Source organism: Miniopterus natalensis, chromosome 2 (genome assembly GCF_054644295.1).
Source record: "Miniopterus natalensis isolate mMinNat1 chromosome 2, mMinNat1.hap1, whole genome shotgun sequence".
NCBI lineage: Eukaryota > Metazoa > Chordata > Mammalia > Chiroptera > Miniopteridae > Miniopterus > Miniopterus natalensis.
The window spans coordinates 103,743,135-103,763,141 of NC_142082.1; the positions used below are offsets into that span (position 1 = coordinate 103,743,135).

General features: G+C 47.6%; 1 protein-coding gene across 1 annotated transcript in view; it reads right to left on the minus strand.

The window, feature by feature from the left end:
* Window positions 1-20,007, minus strand: part of CACNA1C (calcium voltage-gated channel subunit alpha1 C) — a 589,282-nt gene that overhangs the window by 86,840 nt on the left and 482,435 nt on the right. The window contains exons 15-22 of the mRNA XM_087814454.1: window positions 16,674-16,881; window positions 15,591-15,711; window positions 13,932-14,046; window positions 13,056-13,176; window positions 12,660-12,729; window positions 6,046-6,178; window positions 3,789-3,918; window positions 2,521-2,580 (exon numbers count right to left, since the gene is read on the minus strand). Of these exons, the coding sequence (XP_087670580.1) occupies window positions 2,521-2,580; window positions 3,789-3,918; window positions 6,046-6,178; window positions 12,660-12,729; window positions 13,056-13,176; window positions 13,932-14,046; window positions 15,591-15,711; window positions 16,674-16,881 (958 nt within the window). The remainder of the gene's footprint in view (window positions 1-2,520; window positions 2,581-3,788; window positions 3,919-6,045; window positions 6,179-12,659; window positions 12,730-13,055; window positions 13,177-13,931; window positions 14,047-15,590; window positions 15,712-16,673; window positions 16,882-20,007) is intronic.

Here is a 20,007-nt window from a genome sequence, read left to right on the forward strand (position 1 = left end):
AGGCCCCCAGTGCGAAGTCCTTCCTGTACTGTTTTGCTGACTGCTGCCCATCCAGTGCCTGCTTCCTGAAAGTCCTAAGCCCTCACCTAGGAAAAGCCCCTGCTTGGCATTTTCAGCCCGAGGAGTTAAAAGCAGTGGGATACAGGACCACTGACTCTGACCTGGAAGGGCAGGAAGGCCCCTCTGTCCAGACAGGGTGACCACCACTTCAGTTGTTCAGGAGGAAGTAGTTCCAGTTATTAAATGCATCTTATCTTTTGTAATTTCTGCTCATTGGTCCTGGTTCCAGCTCCTCCCTCCTCTATGTGACAGGCCTCTGCATCATTCAAGCCAACTGTTGTGTCCTACAAGCCTTTTCTTTTTAAGGCCAAACATCCCCAGGTCTTCCATCTGCTCCTGGGACTAAATGCCCCTCTCTTCTGAGAGTCTGTGCTGTGGCCGAATGCTAGGCCTTCAGGCCAGGCAGAGGGTCCAGGTGGGAAGGAGGCGCAGGGAAGTGCACTGGGGTTGGCATTAAATTTAGAAGCACATTGGAATACAGTGGAAGAGGCGGGGGGGGGGGGGGGGGGGGGGGGGGGGGGGGAAGGGAGGGCAGGGTCTTGCCACGACAATGCTCGTATAGAGAGCTTTCTCTTCTGCCTATATGGCAATGCTTAAGGAACAATAGCACCATTGAAACCCACAGGGAAGCACTGTGTGGAGGGTGTTGAGAGCTGGGCTGCAGAGCTTTTCTTGTCATAGGAAAGGATTGTGGTGTTCGTGTGCCTCCCTGAGTCTGAAGACTGAAAAAATCAGCTCCTCCTGGAAGGGGCTCTTCGGCACCATCTCTGAATGCACCAGGCCACCCTCGGCCCCCTCTCCCCACCCCAGGAACCAGACCTGGCCAGATCTGCTCTGCTGAGCAGAGAGAAAACCTGAGAAACACTCCCGTTAGCTGGAACCAGGGGCAGAAACTGGACAACAACAAAAAGGCACACGAAACTGCCCCACCCCAATTGTAACTGGGAATGGCACAGACATCCTGTGCAGGAGAGGCCTGGGTCAGGACCTGGGAGATCCACCAGGGAAAGAAGGGCCTGGGGTTGGCCGTGGCACAGGGTCAGGCGTGGACACTGGTTTGCATCAGCCACCTGAAGGGTGAAAAGGGACCCTGGCCCCTTGGGAGGAGCATCCCAGAAGAGTGTCCCAGGAAGACACTAAGCGGAAACATGTGCTCTGGAGCCTTTGACCCTTCTGTTGGGGGCTGTTTGGGGTCAGGGTAAAGTCCACGCCCTCGCTCTAAGAGGAGGCGAATGCTGAAATGCACTTTGCCTGGGTCTCAGAACTCACATCCTACATCTCACATGAACTGGCACGGTGATGCATTGCTTAGAGGCTCGAAGTATACTGGAAGAACTTAGAAATCATAATAAAATAAGTATAAGTAATCTATTAGTTATGTATTAATATAAATAAGAAACTACTTGGAAAAAGCCCCCTCATCCCAGTGCTGCTCGGAGGCAGGCTCTGTGGTTCAGGGCCAGGCCCTGTAGCACTTCTGTAGCCGAGCGGCCTGCACCTGGGCTGCCAGCGGCTCACCCGCCCGGCCTGTGCGTCCTCAAGTCTGGGCCCTGGGCCTGGAGGACCCAGCTTCTTTCAGCACTTGGCTCTCACCCCCTGTCCTTAGCTTTCCAGCATAATTCTCCCTCCTCCATGCTCAGGGCAAGGGGCATTGCAACAAAGCTTTTCAGCAGGTAACCGAGAGTACAGAAGTAATCTGAAGTTGTCTATCAGAAGCTCTCAGTGGGGAGACTGGCCCTAAATCTTGTGTTATACCCATGTCCACTGCAAGCACTGAGGAAGGTGTTGGCAATGGGCAACAAAGGGGGTAACCAAAGTGACTCTGTCCTGGCCTCTGAGCTTTTCATCTTTAGAGTTTGTGTGGCATCTCTTCTGCACAGGAGAGTTCCAAGCAGGGCCAGTCGTCACTTGCCCAGAGATGGTGTGGGCAGGAGTGTGTGGGTGTGTGGGGGCATGTTTGGGAGTGTGTGGGCATGTGTGGGGGCACTGCTGACTGGCACAGGGCCAGACCTGGTGGCAGGACGGCACCAGCAGTGACACTGGTAGCCAAATGCTAAGCGGAGAGGAGGCAGGTGCAGGGCTGGGGGTAGGTTTCTTCTGGCTTCTGAGCCTGAGCAGTGCATTAGCACAATGCCAGGGGCACTAATTCTTCTGATTTCAGACTTGAGAGTAAAAGACAGAGAATGAGAGAAACAAGAGAAAAAAGAGGCAGATAGGGCAGATAAAGAGACAGAGAATGCATTTCTCAGGTTGCATTACCTTAAGGATAATTTCTAATGTAAAGATACTAGTGAAGACATAGTCTGCATTGCCTAGGATCTGAAAAATAAGCACAATTGGATTAGTGGCTCAGAGAGGGAACCGGACAGCAACAGGAACACGTGTGTTAGGGACAGAGAGCGGCAGAGAGCTAGTGCCAGGAGGAGGACAGGAGGAGCAGGGGGGAGGGGTGGGCTTTACCTTCAGAGCAATTTCAATGGTGAAAATGGTAGTAAAAACAATATCAAAATAAAACAGAATCTGCAAAACAAAGAGAAACACGGTGGGAATGGGGAGGGAAAGGAGAAAGCAGGTCCGGAGGAGAGGTCAGTCAGTGGCTGTTCACCAGAAAGGGAATCATGCTCCAAAACTACGATACACGCCATGTGAGCATTTCCACGTGGAGACAAATTAGGAGACGAGGTGGCACATACACAGCACTGGACCCTGGAGTGGGCTGGCCTCAGGCAGCTTTGTGGCTCTGGATGACATCCCCAGATGTTTGAGGGGAGCTTCCGGGGCAGGCTTTGACTGGTCCTGAGTCTGTACAGCATCTAGTTTGATGCTTTTCTCATTAATCCAATACTTACAAACTCAAGTCAGACCACTGAGATAAAGACTTGTCAAAAGGATAGAGAGTGGGGTTTGTTTGCTCTTGCAGGAAGATGCAAGTGCTTAAGTGACACTTGTATGACTCAGCCAGCTTTCCAGGTTGGTGGAAATCTACGCTGGGGTTGTGTCCTTTGGGGCACAGGAGGGTGCATCCTCTGGTTGAGGCCCACCCAGGCTGGGACAGGCTGCCTGGTTTCATGTTTTATTATATTTCAGTGGATGGGAGCTAGGGCCAATTCCCTTCTCAGTAAAAATGCTCTGGCCAAGTGGAACCATCAAGTGGTTTGCACAGCTATGGCTTTAGATTGGTAGGCTCCTCTCTTCATGCCTACCTGGTTGGGATATGTTTTGAGGCTTTGAGATACAGCAATTCTTATTCTAGACTTTAATGTTGTTCACTGGAGCCTTGGGTGGGCCTCCAAGTTTAGTTTTCTACTGCACAGAAGGTCACCAAAGCGCTCTTTTATATAAGGTCAGCCCTATCATTGGCACCTATCTGCCAGTGCTCCCATCTCTCTAATGATTAGGCCTGGTCAGGGTATCCTGGGAGCAAGCCAGGATTCGTGGTTACTCTTTTACTAAGTTTACAGGAAACCAGAGAGTCCTGCGGAACATCCGCAGGGCAATGACAGTCCCGACCTTTGCCAATCAGGCCAGCCTGAGGTATTTGGGTACATGTTCTCTTACTTGTGGCTCTTAGATGGTTTCTACCAAAGCCTTAATCTCTTAAAGAGCTGTTTCTTTGACTATGAGACTTGGAATTGGGCTCCTGATTGAGGAATGAGGTCAGCAACAGAAACTGTGGGCCCAGTCACATTCCGGGAGGAGGGGGTGCAGAGAACAAAAGGGATGCGTACATGGTTCCTGAAGGAGGTGTGCTGGACGGGGTCCTCAGCAGCCAGGGAAATGCTGCTGAGCAGGATGAAGAAGAGGATCAGATTGGTGAAGATCGAGTCATTGACAATGCGGTGGCACTGTAGGCGAAACCTGCAGGGAAGGAGAAGGGAGGGAGAGAATCATGTCAGAAAGGCAAGGAACGCAGCTCCCTGGGTCTCAGGAGCCCCAGATCCTCTCTTCAGCGCACAGAAGGTCAATTTGGAGGGTGGATGCTTCAGCCTAAAGTCTTACTGCTACTAGATAATGACAGCCACAACCCTGCCCCCACCACGAGGCATGTCTGCACAGAACTTTGCCATTCTAAAGCCCTTTTGCTGACAGCAGACTTTTGACATTTTAGAAAGTTACATCTGAGACCTTTGCAAATTTCTAAATTTTCAAATACTGTTGTGACATTAACAACTTGGCTTTTGTTGGGGGACTTCTTTTCCTCATCATTAAAAAAACCCACTTTGAGATCTACTTCATATTTTTACGTACTGGGAACAACAGAGCTACCCAGAGATGTGGCTGCTGAGAGGATGGCTGAACCTACACTCTGCTGAGGCAATTTATTCTGTGTAATAGGAGCTAGAGATAAGGGGAGATTACCTACAAAGAAATGATAGTAGGAATTAGGAATAACAGCTAATTTTATAGTAGAATAGTACATTTAACGTGCTGAGGGACAAAACCCGTCAATCCAAAATTGTGTGCACAACAAAATTATTTTTAAGACAAAAAATGAAAAAGACAAGTATCACATGATTTCATTCATATGTGGAATCTAATGAACAAAATAAACAAAATAGATACAGAGACATAGAAGCAAGGAATAGACTGACGAATCTGAGAAGGAAGGGGGGAGGGCGGTGGGAATAGATTAACCAAAGAACTTATATGCATATATGCATAACCCATGGACACAGACAATAATGCAGTGAAGGCCTTGGGGAGGGTGCAGGCTGGAGGGGGTCAGTGAGGGGAAAAAGGGTACATCTGTAATACTTTTGACAATAAAAATAAATTAAATAAAACTGATTGATGGCCCTAGCTGGTTTGGCTCAGTGGTTAGAGCCTTTGCCCGAGGACTGAAGGGTCTTGGGTTCAGTTCTGATCAAGGGCATGTACCTCAGTTGCAGGCTCAATCCCCTGCCCCAGCTGGAGTTCACGCGGGCAGCAACCAATTGATGTGTGTCTCTCTCTCGAATTGATGTGTCTCTCTCTCCCTCTCTCTCCCTCCCTCCCTCGCTTCCACTCTTTCTGAAAAGCAATGGAAAAAATATCCTCAGGTGAGGATTAAAAAAACAAACAAAAAAACTCCCCAAAAAACTGATTGATGAAAACTAACATGTGTACATATCCAAATATATGGGTGGAAACTGAAAAGTTAAAATAAAAGAGTCAAATTTCAGTATCAAACAAACAAAAAAAGAAATGAAAACAACTATAGGTAAACAGAGGCCAAATGAATTTGTCATAAAGGAACTACAGGAACTTCTAAAGAATGTACTTTAGAACACCTTAAACTAATATAATATTGTATGTCAACTGTAACTGAAAAGTAAAAAAAAAAAAAAAAGTGCCATTTAAAAAAAGAGAAGAAAAGAATGTACTTTAAGAAGGAAAACAATGATTGCAGAAGGATGGACTGGTAAGTTGTACGTAAACCCAAACATACACTGTCTATATAACAGTACTGATGCTGATAATAATGTCTAACTTGGGTTAAAAATAAAGGTCAGGACTAAACACTAATCAACAATAACATGTAAGGCAGGAGGGGTTGAGAAGAGTTAAAACAGTCTAAGCTCCTTCTATTTGGAAGAAGTTAAGGATATTTTGCACAAAGTTAAAGATCCTGTTTAGCTTTACACTTTGTTAAGTTAAATAGACATACTAATTACCAAGAATAATCACCAAAAGAATAGAAATAGAGTTTACATATTTCAAAAAATGAAGAGAAAAATATACACAGGCCTTCCGATGCGAAATCCAGAACCCTTTTCCCTAAAAAGAGATAAGGGGCAGATAACCTACAAAGAAACGATAGTAGGAATGACAGCTGACCTTATAGTGGAATAATGCATTTCACACGCTGAGAGACAAAGCCTGTCCCTCTCTTCACACAAGTTGTGGGGAGCTGGGGCAGTCCCAGGCTCTACCCACAGGCTGGCACCTGCTGGTCTTGGATCATGGGGAGAGCAGAGCCCCACCTTCCCCCCTGTGCTCACACACCTGTTGGTGGGGCTGAAGATGAAAAATGCACTGGCTTCAGGCATGGGCGCTGCCTTTTCCTTAAGGTGCAGCTCAGAGAGAGGGCGTGGGCGAGGGCCCACAGGCATCTCAGGCTCCTCCTCCTCCTCTTCTCCTGTAAGAAAAAAAGCACCTTCTAAATAACTCCACTACTCCCAGTTACTTTTACCACTGCTCTGCCTACTTTCAGAGACCTTCCTACTGACAAGAATCAAGACATCACTTGTATTTCTGAAAACACAGGGTACCAACCAAGACAGACACTCGGCTCTCTCCTTGTGGGCACTGCTGGAGTTCATCTCTGTTAGAGGAAGACTCTCCTGATGCAGCACATGATAAGGGGGTTGTAAGCAGGGTGACTGACTCATGCCTGTTTTCCCAGGACTGGACTGGTTTTTAAACTGAAATTCCCACATCCCAGGAAACCCCTCAGTCCCACGCAGTTTGGGATGGTTGATCATCCTAGTTGTAAGGCACTAGAAAAGGAGACCAGGTTAGACTAGGGCACTGCCAGGTAGGGGAAAGGGCATGGCTTAGTTGGCTTGTGGGATCCCTTGCAAACAACCCCATCCTTACAGATTCCAGGAGTTTAAATCAACACTCTCCCCATTCCTGAAAATACAAAAAATCATGAGCTGTAGGGATAATGGGGCAATAACGCTGACCGCAACATTTAATGTGCACCAAAGGCAAATGACTTCTCCCTTTGCTTGCAAGCTCACTGCTCATGGAAGGAGACCCGTGCATGCTCTGTTCTGATCAAATGCATTTAAAATGTTTAGAAGGGGAATGGGAATTAAGAGCATGGACTCTTCAGTCAATGCCTTGGCTCTGTTTCTTTCTGGCTATGGGGATTTTATTTAGTATCTCTGTGCCTCAGTTTCCCCATCTGTAAGATGGGGTAATAGTCCATCCGTATTTCCGAATGGTTCACATAGCAAATGGTATATAAATGCTAGCTGTTGTTTTTTTCCACAGGAGAGACGCTTACCTTTAAATAAGTGCTTAGCATATCTCTCAGCCTAATCTTTGCAGGCGGCTATTGCCCTGACAGAATTTCCACTCACATCAAACTATTCCGAACACTCTCTGTATTGGGTTAAATAATGTCCATAAAATTCATGCCCTCCTGGAAACTCAGAATGTGACCTCATTCTGAAAATAGCATCTTTGCAGGTATAATTAGTTATGATGAAGTCATACTGGACTAAGGTGGGTCCTAAATCCAAGGAGTGTCATCCTGCTAGGGAGAGACACAGACACACACAGAGAGAAGGCCACACGAAGACAGAAGCAGAGACGGGTGATGCAGCTAAAAGCCAGGAACACCAAGGACTGCCATCAGCCGGCAGAAACTAGGAAGAGGCAAGGAGGGATTCTCTTAGAGCCTTCAGAGGGAGTGTGGCCCTGCCAACACCTTGATTTCAGACTCCTTGGCTCCAGAATGTGAGGGAATACATTTCTGCTGTCTAGTAATCTGTTGTGGTAGCCCCAGGAAATGCATACACTACACTCACTGTGGGCTTTCTCCTTTCTGCACAGTCTCCCTGTTGGAACTGCCCTTCAACTCCCTCTCTGCAGGGCTACCAGGATTCCCACAGACAGCATGGCTCACCTGGCTTTCCTGCGAGCCTGGGATCTAGGGAGTAACCTGTGGATTCCAGCAGCACCTTCAGCTTCCCACATTCACTTGGCACTTAGGACACAATACCTTATATGCTGGCTATTTTATTCTTCTTCTTATTTTTTTATTGAATTTATTGGGGTGGCATCGATTCATAAAACCATACAGGTTTCAAGTGTACAACTCAACAAAACACCATCTGCACACTGCATTGTGGCCCATAGCCCCAAGCAAAGCCTCTGTCCCCATTTATTCCCCTTTGCCCTCCACCTACCCCCCACCACCCTTCCCTCTGGCTATCACCACACTATTGCTATATATATATATATTTGGGTTTTTTGGATTACTCCCTTCACTTCTACCTCTTCCATTTCTTTATGCACTGAAAACCCTGGAGAGAAAAACCATGCTGGCACATAGTAGCCCTTCTTTCTTTCTTTTTTAAATCCTCACCTGAGGAAATGTTTTTTACTGATTTTAGAGAAAGAGGGAGGGAGGGAGGGAGGGAGAGAAACATCCATGTGAGAGAGAAACATGGATTGGTTGCATCCTGGACGCACCCCAACTAGGATCAAACCCGTAACCTAGGTATGTGCCCTGACAGGGAATCAAACCCCCATCCTTTTGGTGCATGGGACAATGCTCCAACCAACTGAGCCATCCAGCCAGGGGGCCCTTATTTTTTGATGATTAAACTTCTACACCAACGTAGGCTTCATAAGAAAGGGGAATTTACAAAAGAAGATCAGGTGGAGACTAAACTGGTTGGACAGAGAGTTTGGGAAGTGGTGTTATGGACTAGCAATGCTCTGCAGGATCACCTCTGGTTAAAATGAAGCCAGAGAAAAACCACCTGGCACAGAATGTGGCTCTTTATCAAGCAAGAAGCGTTTTGGGACTCAAGGCTTTTTTGGAGGAGCAGCTGAATATAGATTAAATAAATCAGATTCTTTTCCTAGAGTAATTAGAGTTGACCAACAATGCAATTAATATTTTCAGCAGGAGAGAGGCACAAGATGAAGAACTGTGTATAGGCCAAGCGTAGAAGCCTCTATACCAAACCTGGGTATGTAAAAGAAAGGTAAACTCTTTCACTTAAAGCAAAATAAAGTAAAACCAGAGTTGACCTAAATCATGATATTTACAAGTGAAATTTAAGTAAGGATCTTAAGTTTCTGCCTAGCTGTTTGTATTCTATTCAGTTTTGCTCCAAATACCCAACACTTCCTTATTCATGATAATTTGATCATAGGTAATTTAATGCTTATCTTAATCATTTGTGTTTATAGAAAAACATATTTACTAGCTTTGTGCTTTCCCAAGTTCCTCACGAGGAATCCTGCATGCTCTCTCAGTAGCCTGCCTGGGCATCTGCTCTGACCTAGCCCCGGCCCCTTTGTTCTCTCTGCTGCAAGCACACTGGCCTCTTTGGATTCCTCCTTAGACAAATGCATTCCACCTCTGAGATTGTGCACTTGCTAGACCCTCCACCTAGATAGCTTTTCCCTTCAATTTCCATATGTCTGGTTCAGAATTCCACATGATTCCTTCAGGTTTCAGCCCGAAGGTTGATTCCTCAAAGAGGCCTTCACTGACTTTACAGCCAAAGCAGCAGCCCAGTGGTTCAGTCACAGCCCGTGGTTTTAGTGCCTGATGCTACCTTTCTGGCTGGTTTGCTTTTTGCTCATTGTCTGTCTCCCCTCTGAAGTGTCAGCTGCAGGAGAGCAGTATCTCGGTGCCTGCCACGATGCCTGGCACACAGTAGGTGCTTGCTAAGTAGTTATTAAGTGAAAGAATATCTCCAAGGTTTCTTCCAGCTCTGTGTCTATGACAATAGTATGGTTCTGAAATAACTTCTTCCTTCTCCAACTCTTTGAACTCAAAGCCCAGTCAAGACCACCCTTGCCCATGAAGCCTCCCTGATGTAACCCCACCTTACTGCTCTCCTCCTCGAACCCCTTGCAGCAATTCAAGTGTCTGCCACAACATCTAATCTGGTACTATACATTTCTTCTTCATTGTGCTTGTTAATTTTAAGTCCTTAGTGACTCTTAAGAACTTGTGTCTGTTCACTCAAATCAATCAATCAATTACATAAAAACAGAATCTTGGCACAATGCTTTCCTTCCTGGGCAAGCAGATGCTTCTAAAAGCTTGTATATACCAAGATGGAAGGCTAAAATCAACCCGTGAGCTTTGGAGATTAAACCAAGAGGGAAGGACTGACTGGCCAACATGGGCCTGTATGGCTGCTCTGCGAATTAGAAACAGGCCCCTCCTCCCAGCGTTCATGGGAGGGCAGAGGCCCTGGCCAGCAGCGTGAAGGCTGCAGGTTAGGCCCCACTCAGCTGCTCCACGCACGCCTTTGGGTGCAACCTGGACAAGTAAACACAACAGCCTGCAGAGAGGGGTGATGGCAGAGGGAGCAGAAGCGCTCTGGCATTGTCCCTTTTCTCTCTGGAAGCCTGGTGGAAGGTGGGACAGGACAATGCTCACCAGAGCTGTCTCCCAAGGGGCACAGCAGGGGCGAGCTGCACATAAGCTTCAAAAGCAGAAAGGGCAGTGTTTGGGAGGACAACAGCAGGTCAGCGGAGAAAGAGGCAGGAACAAGATTCTGACAAGAAGAGACAACAGGTCAAGTGACCTTGGAGGAGTCACCGGGGGTGTCTGATGCACCTGGTACTAAAGGAGGCAGGAGCAGCTTTGCAGAGGCAGAGGCATGGACCTATGAGCCAGGAGATCATGGTTTGATTCCTCAGGGCACATGCCCAGATTGCGGGCTTGATCCCCAATATCGGGGGTGCAGGAGGCAGCCAATCAATGATTCTCTCATTGTTGACGTCTCTCTCTCTCTCCCTCTCCCTTCCTCTCTCTGAAATTTAAAAAAAAAAAAAAAGAGTGTTCTGTCCTTGGGTGAGAAAACGGAAACCAGAGATCGTGAACAAATGGGGGAGGGGGACTTAAGAGTTGGTTTTAAAGGCCTGAATCGTGATTGGGGCAGCTGAGGCAGGACAGCCTCAGTTATCTATGGACCAGAGGGAGTAGAAGCTTGGGACCAAAGGAGACAAAGGCCTTGGTATGAAGGAGGGTAGAGAAGTATGGCATATGATCAGGGAAAAGGGCATGTCCTAAAAAAATCTCAAGAATCCTGAGGAATCAGCAGAGTGTGGGAATAGATTTTCAGTTTAGAAGCAAAACCTTTCCAAGAATCCTTAAAGCTGGGCCAACAGATAGACACTTCTATGATGGCTGACAAGATGGCAACAGGGTCCTCATCAGTCCTTTCTCCCCTGGACCTGCTTCTTTTTTATTTCATTAGAGCAACAGAGAAGACAAAAGCCATGAGTATAATAAAATGACAGAGTTTGAGGCTACTGTCATAGGTGTGTATCTGCCCCACCACCTTGTAGAGAAAAGAGCTTGTGCAGGGCAGCCTCTTGAAGCCACGGGCAGGTGGGGCGGGCTCTGCTTATGGCCCAGAGAGATTTGTTTTATTACTGTCTTTCTTTTTAAACTTTAATAATAATAATCTTCCTTATAATAATCCTACACATAGAGAGCCTTGCATGGTGGACCTCCATACCCAGCTCCACCAACTATTGACAGTTTGCCCATCTTGTTTCATTTACTTCTCCTGTTCCCATTTTTTAAAAATTGGATTATTTTAAAGTGATCTCTAAATATTTTAGACTGCAGCTATAAACACTTCAGTATTTTAAAAACAGAAGTACAATGGTATCATTATACTAACAAGATTAAGAAAAACTACTTAAATCATGTAGTTCCCAGTCCATATGCAATTTCCCCCAATTATCTAAAACAATGTCATTTCCAAGCCTATTTGGTCATGCAGGATCAAGACTAAATCCTCCCATTGCATTTGGCCAATATTTTTCTATGTCTTTGAAATTCTGTGAGAGTTTCCACCCCGAAGGGTTTTAACACTTCAGAAGACCTAGTGCCCAGCACCTGGAAACACCCTCCCTGCTCTTCTGTCTAAGCCCCAGGAAGCCCAGACTTATTTCCCTTGCAGAGGGAGGTGAGAGAATGGAATGACAGCAAGCAGCCTGCTTCCCTGGGACGCGAGAAGGTGGCTGCTGGTGTCCTTGCAGAGAATCCAGCAGAGAACCAGTGGAGGGAAAGCAAAAGGAAAACCTAGTTTTGCTTATAAATGCAGAAGGTTGCCAGCTTCCTAATGTGGCTACCAACCCAAATACGGCCTAACCTATACAGAGAAGGAAATGTCAGTGAAACCAATAGTCCCTTATTGTGTGTAACTGACTGCAAGCTTGAAGCTGGTGCTAATATCTTCAATTGTAGGTAAAAGGAGGCAGACCCAGGGCTGGTACAGGATGTGGGGTTTCAGGAGGCAGAGAAGTGAATCCTAGAGGGAGGCCTAAGGAACTCTGACATTCAAACCCTCCCAAAGGAGACTGCCTGCCACTGTACAGCTCAGAGAGAAGATGAGTTGGTACTAGCTCTTTTTATAATAAGAGACCTGAAAGCAGTTTGCAAAGCGACAAGTGGGACATCTGTGGCGGCAGCTGTCCTTGTACTCAGCTCTGCCTCCTGAGTAAGGACAAGACAGATTTGGAATTTACTATTATTATTTAGTGCACATGATACTGAGACATATGTTAGACTAATGAATTATATAAAGTTAATAATGATTTTACAACATAGGATATAATAAAACCTTAAATGTATACAGAATCCATCTTCTAAAGGACATGAAAGCACCGCGCAAACATAATTTATTTAACCTTATACTATTATTGTGAGCAAACCAGGAGCAGTTTCCCCCAGAAGATAACTGGTAATGCTTAAGTACAGAGACCTGAGACATTCAGAATGGAAGGTGCTGTAGAGGAAGACTGGAACCACTGGTCCCTGATACAAGGTTACTTTCATATGGCTGTGGAATTTGGGTCCCTCCCCCAGCCTCCCCCGGGGTCAGGCAGTGGAACTGTACCTGTCGTTTCTGGGTTGGGGTAGACACTCTTGTCTTCATTTTCATTGGGCTGCAGGTCATCCACGTTAATCTAGGCAGCCAAGGGAGAGGGGAGGAAGAATCCAGTTAGACATGTCCCAGGTGTCAGAGGCTTGGGGTAGCCCTGAAGCTGCATTATAGTCAGTGGCTGAGCTATTGTCTCAAAAATAGACCCTCATTACTTTGCGCAGACCCTCGAGACGTTAACAGAGGCTGGGATTCAACCACCATCCGCTCTTCACGTTCCTGCTCTCCTGCTCCACCCTCGCTGACCTTAGCCCACCGAGCCTCTTTTCACCCTTGCTCTTTTCCGTGGGTGTCTAGCCTGGGACGGTCCCTGCCTCCCCTCCCAGCTCCTGGAAGGAGGTGGCCACTCACCTTGGTGGTGGGTGGGGACTCTCCGTCAGCTGTGATGGATTTCAGCTCGATTTTCTCCTCCTTGGTCTCCTCCACTGTCGGCTTCTCCACCGCCTCCTGTTTCTTCTCTGGGCTGGCAGTCCTGGCCGGTCAGCAGGAGAAAAACATAAAGGGATGTTTACTGGACTGATAGGGAGCAGGGATAGGGAACTGCCTGTGGTCTGTTGGGGGCCAGGGGGAGCAGATTCTCTGTGCCTATGTCTGTCTTCCTTCACCCAGGGCACAGGCCATGTGCAGCTCAATCGCAAATGCTACTGGGCTGGGCCCAGGACCTGGCTCCTGGCCACACCTTGCTAAGCTGGGTACTCGGTTGGCCTTCTCCAGCCCCTAAGTCAGAGAAAGGTTCTGGATCTCATTCAGGATGGGCTCCTGGAGAACTCTGCTCAGTACTCAGCAGATATGTGGCCTAGGACAGTCCCATCTAGACAATGACAGAAGACAATGCAGGGCCCGATTTTGCCTTCAAAACAGTGAGGGGGAATCTCTCTTTCACCTGAAGGTGCATTTCTCCAAGTGGGTGCCTCCCACCCTCCCATCCTTTGCTCCCCTTATCTACGATGACTCCTTTTCTCAAAGGAGAAAACCCTAGCTTCCTAGACAGGTGGGACAATGCAGCCACTTCCCAGAAGCTAAAATTCATCATGGTCCCCACTTTGGAACGATGCCTAGGCATTAGGGGAGAGGCCCAACCTACTCTAGGAGGTCCTAAACCCAGTGCCCTTCTGGGAGGGACACAGGCTAACAGAGGGCGTGCCCACACCTCTCTTTACCACCATTGAGAATGGCATTCAGAGCTGGACGTGGGGGCCCCGGGCCTGGGTCAGCTTAGAGGGTTACCTGGCCAGCTTCTTTCTCTCCTTTTCTTCTTCTTCCTCCTTTTGGGCAGATGTGAGGCTCTCAGCATCAGCCAGGTTGTCCACAGCAATGGCCAAGAACACATTCAGTAGGATATCTGTTTGTGTCCGTTCTTAAAGAAAATGACCCTTGGCCTTGGGATTCCAGTGGGCACAGGGGACAGGGAGGGGGCAGAACATGCAGGGGTAGAGTTCCCCACAGAGAGAGCTCAACAGTGACTCACTTTGAGGGGCAGTGAGCTCAGGGGTGTCCCTCCTCCATCCCTGTCCCTCCCCATCACCCTACTAGCTACCTGGAATTTTCTAAGGGGTAGAGAGCAGGCTGGCTTTCAGGCTAGAGCAGGGAGGGAGGGAGGCAGTGAGCCCTGCCTTGCTCTTTAATTGCTGGGTTTCAGTAATGGTTTCCCCACAGAGATGACTGGCTGTAATTGACATTATAAACAGCATTGTCTCTAACAGAATGCAGAAGGCTCTTAAGAGCTGTTCATTGTAATCGGGCACTGAGGAGGCGGCCTGATATCCCTGCCAACTCTCAATGTGAGCGGCCCATACAAAGACCCTTGGAGGGTCAGGTGGAGCTGGCCAAAGCTTGGCATGTCCCAACTGAAGTGGCTGTTTGCCCTCTTCGTCTCCCTCCACCACCAACCTTGAATGGAAACACTGTGGGTCAGAGAACTACAGAAGCAAAGAAAGGATCGCTAAACAGCCCTTACCATCTGTTAAGTCTGACCTCCACCCCCAGGCACCCAAAAGTCACACCATTTCACACACAGGGAAACCACAACCGGGGGATGAGGGCTTGTCCAAGATGCTGCTGGGCACCTGCCTTTGGGCCTCACCCCACTGACCCTCACAATGACCCACTGAGTGGCAGGTACTATCACTTTCTCACCCCAGTTTGTCATTTGCAGCAGTTGCCCAGCCTGTGTGTGGGGCCAGGGCCCATGCTTCCTGCACTACATTTAGCTGTGATTTAGACCCAAGTCTACTTGGCTACCCGCCTCTGCACACAACCTTACAGGTTTCCGACCAGGGCAGGGAGGAGTGCCCACATGTGAGGCCCTAAAACATTGCCCACGGACCTGCCAGGCCTGCCTGGTGAGGCCTGTCCAGTTCTGCCTGTGACCAAAGTCCCAGAGAGTGGCTTCAGAGGGAGGGACACTGACCAGAAAGCAGGAGGGTCATTTCAAGGATGAGGTTCAGTCATCGAACTCTCCCGCCTCCATAAGACCAGGGCAGCCAGGGCGGCCAGACAGCCCGCATCTAGGTGCCTGACACCGGGGCGTCTGTGTGAGTGGCTGCACGAGGCAATGCAGGGGTGTTTTCACCTCAACTACGATGAGAACACGCCTCCTGGAGATGGGCAGAGCCGCAGCCAGGACAGCACAGGAAGATGAACTTACATCCCGCCTGTGCCAAAGCTCCTGGCTCCTTCCACCAGGACCCTCCTCCAGCTAAGGTGGCACTGGGCTGGGAACTGTTTTCTCCCCCAGAACATGCCTTTCCCCACTTGCCTGGGGCCCTGTGGATGGGCAACCAGTTTCAGCCCTGAGTCAGGACCCACGGGCACACCTATTTGACATTGTGCTGTAAGCTGAGGGAGGGTGGGCGGCAGGGGTGGGGAGGCAGGAGCAAAGGATACAGTTTCCACAGATGAAGAGGATGATGAAGTAAATACAGACTAACATCCCTGGAAAAGAGGGGCCGCCATAAGCCATGATCCCATCATACATCACCGAATTCCAGTCCTCCCCGGTCAGGATCTGAATGACACATTCCCACCAATAAGGGACACAGCGTTAGACCAACAGCAAACCCCAAAACTCCCCTGCCCTGCCCCGCTCCGCTAACAAGAACGCCCGAAGTCTCTTTCCAACCCTGGCCATCCTCCTGGCCCCCAGCTCTCCTCCCTGGGACTCTGTGCTATTGACCTGGCAGGCTGACCCTGTCCTTAGACAAAGTGCATGAGCACCGGCATATTATTATTTGAGGAGTGACAGACAGGGCTTCCTGGTCAAACTATCTTCTGCTACCCACAGAGGGTGCACGAGATAGCCACCACTAGCCATTCCTTGGGTTAAGGCATCAAGGGCTCTTCACAGATATGAATGTGCTCATCCGGAGAGTAATCCACTACCCGGTTCTCTCCAAACATTAGTCATCTGGGTCCCTGCTTTAAGATTCTGGCAACATCCACATTTTTATTCATTTTTATCTGTAAATCAATCTACTTTTAAGCTTAGACAAGTGCTACTTTAGCTTTGCCCTAAGCCAAAATATCTGCAAAATCACAAAGTTGATGGGCTAGTTATATTTTCCTAGGGACAAGCATGGTGGATAGAAACACAGAACTCCATCCTTCCCTCCTACAACAGAGCAGTCTGCTTTTATTTGTTTATATTTTGGGCTTCCATGTAGAATTTATTTTAATAAAGGGTCCCATAGCTAAGAAAGAGTTTTCAAACCTCTCAATTAGATCTCTTTTCAATGGTCCACCCAACAGTGAAATTCCATGGGGGGCTTTGGGTAGGGGAAACTATAGAAGGAACTCAAGGTTCTCCTGGGCACGGACCCTCCATGGCTGATCTATTGCCTGAGGCTGCCCATGCAAGGGTGACACTTCCCACCACCTTGCCAAGGCCCCTTCTTCCTGCTCCCCTCTGCCTCCTCCCCCCACCACTCAATCACCCTCCCGGTCATAATCCCAGCAGAGGAGAGTCCATACCTGAAACACGGTGAGGAGGGACTGGGGGAAGTTATCAAATGTGCTCCTCCGGGTCTGCATCTCATCAAAGTTGAACTTTCCTCCGAAGAGCTGCATCCCCAGGAGGGAGAAGATGATGATGAAGAGGAAGAGGAGCAGCAGCAGGGAGGCGATGGAGCGCACGGAGTTCAGCAAGGATGCTACCAGGTTGCTTAAGGAGTTCCAGTACCTGAGGACCAAATGAGGGAGGGGTCAGCGTCCTCCTACGCTTTCCAGAACTTCATTCCTCATGCACACACCCACTAGAGTTTAAGACAAATTTCAGGTCCCTCTGCTTTCCCCTTTCCTTGGGGTGGTGGTGGTTTGAATTGGGCCGGTAAGCTCCCAACTGGAATATGCAGCTGGTTGACTCAAGGTGCCAGGATTAGTGATGTGTAATGGAGAAGAGACATAGCTGAGGAGCCAGAGCCCAAGTTCTGACCTAGATCTGCCAGTGTGCCTTTGAACGAGTCACTTAACTTCCCTTCTTCCTGCCTCCCCATCTGAAAAAACAGAGACAATAGTAGCCCATATTTCATTAAGTTATTGGGAAGATTACATGAGATAATAAAAAATGAAAAGCCCCCAGGATAGTGTCTGGCGCACAGTTGATGATGATTAGTATTATTACCACTATTGGGTTTTAGACAGAAAAACACTTTTCCCCCGAGGAATGCTGCCCTCAGCCTCGCCCAGCAGAGGCATGAGTTAGGTCACCCCTGGGTAAGAGAGGGTGTGTTACTTAGCAAAGTTTCCCAAATTTACCTTGTCCAAAGAATTGTTTGTTTTTTTTTTAAAAAAGGCTCTGATCTGAAGATCCTGATTCAACAGCTGTAATTTGAGGCCCAGATACCTGTATTATTATTTTTTCTTTATTTTTTTGCCACCTACACCCACTTTCATTCCTCCCCACCACCATCACTACACTGTTGCCCATGACCATGAGTTCTCTTTTTTCATTTTTGCTCAATGCCTCCACCCCTCAACACCCCGCACCACCACCACCAGAGCTGTCTGCCTGCTCTCTATCTATGAATCTGCCTCTATTTTGCTTGTTAGTTCAGTTAGCTCATTAAATTCCACATATGAGCGAAATCATACAGTACTTGTCTTTCTCTGACTGGCTTATTTCACTTAGCATAATGCTCTCCAGGTCCATCTATGCTGTCCCAAAGTGTAAAATGTTCTTCCTTTTTATGGCCGAGTAGTATTCCATGGGGTAAATGTACCACAGATGTTTTATCCACTCATCTACTGATGGACACTTGGGCTGCTTCCAAATCTTAGCTATTGTAAATATATGAACATAGGGGTGCATATATTCTTTTGAATTAGGTAGTCTATTCAATAAATGGTGTAGGGAAAATTGGACAGATAAATGCAAAAAAAGGAAACTAGACCACCTTGTACACTGCACACAAGAATAAACTCAAAATGGATTAAAGACTTTAACATTAAACTCGAAACCATTAAAATCCTAGAAGAAAACATAGGCAGTAAAATCTTGGACATATATTTTTTTGATATATCTCCTCAGGCAAGGGAAACAAAAGAGAGAATAAACAAACGGGACCACATCAAACTAAAAAATTTTTACACAGCAAAGGAAACCATCAACAAAATGAAAAGACAACCCATTGAATGGGAGAACATATTTGCTGATATATCTGATAAGGAGTTAATATCTAAAATTTATAAAGAAATTATAAAGTTCAACACCCAAAACCCAAAAAATCCAATTAAAAAATGGGCAAAGGACCTGAATAGGCACTTCTCCAAAGAGGACCTACAGATTGCCAAAAGGCATATGAAAAGTGCTTAATGTCACTAATTATCAGAGAGATGCACATTAAAACCACAAAGAAATATCACCTTACACCTGTCAGAATGACTGCCATCAACAAATCAACAAATAACAAGTGCTGGCGAGGATGTGGGGAAAAGGGAGACCCTAGTGCACTGCTGGTGGGAATGCAGACTGGTGCAGCCACTATGGAAAACAGTATGGAGGTTCCTCAAAAATTAAAAATGGAGCTGCCTTATGACCCAGCCATTCCACTTCTAGGAATTTATCTGAAGAAACTAGACCTGTATTATTAACAAGTGGCCCAGAGGATTCTGATAAGCAGGCAAGTTTGGGAAAATCTGTTTCACCACAGGGACGATTTGAGCAGATGGGCTGTGGGTGGGGCTCCTTATAGTTACCAACCTTCTCTCTACGGTAAATAAACACTGGGGTCCTTCGTTATAGCTTGAGGGAAATCCCTTTCCCTTGGAAAAGGGGTGGGGGGGCTACTCATGGCTGGTGGATGAGGCCTGGGTGCCTGTGAGAGGCCCAGTTCCAGATAAGGAAATGCCCTGTAGCAAAAGGGACGCAGCCTTGGTCGGCAGCAAATGTGAGAACAGAGAAATCTCATGTCCCCGCACTCCACACTGGCTCTCTGCGCTCCAGGTCACGGTCTGTGCTTCCTCCACTTAAGATGCTCCCAGCTTATGGCCACATATACAGTGAAGTGGTTTCACTGCTTGAGAGAGTGATATGCTAGCCACCCCCATTTCATCCTTCCTGCTGCACCCCAGCCAGGCGTGTCTCTCCAGAGAACCATTCCATAGCAAGTGACAGAAGCAGCTGGGCCACCAGGTTGGATGTCAACATGAACTCCTTTCTCCTTCCAAGCTGAGCCAGTCATACTCCCTCTGTTTGCAGAACAGTCGTACACATTTAGTTGTATCTGTTCTACAAGTGCTCTTAAGTGTTTTTCACTGTGACGGTCTTGTCTCTCCAGAACTGGCCCTCAGTTCTTGAGGGCAGAGACCAGAGGTTTTGTCCTTCCATTCTTTCCATCCCCAAATAAATTCTGTGTAACCCAGTACGAGTGGCGGACTGCCTGGGGCCCCAGTAGGCTAGAGGTTGTAGTAATGGTTCAGCTAAAGCAGGAAGCGAGAGAACCTCTCTGGGGCTAGATCGCCCTTCCCGTTTACATCTCCAGCAGCGTTCCCAAATATGCTAGAAAAGAAGCTGTTGAAAACAGTGATTGCTTTTAAAAAATACTGATTCCCAGGCCCCCTGGAACCATGGAATCATAATCTCTGGTGCTGGGCCTCCCATGATTCTCATGCAACCACTATAACACGTGTCAGTCAACTGGTGTTTAGAAACCAGTAACTGTAGAGCATATTTATAATGAGAATTTCAGCTGTATCAGAAGGGTGTGTGTTGACATATAGATTAAGGTGGGAGAGGGAGGGGACATGGTGTGTGTGGTGGGAACAGGTGGTGTGGTGGCGGGACCTCACACACACACACTTTGCCTAA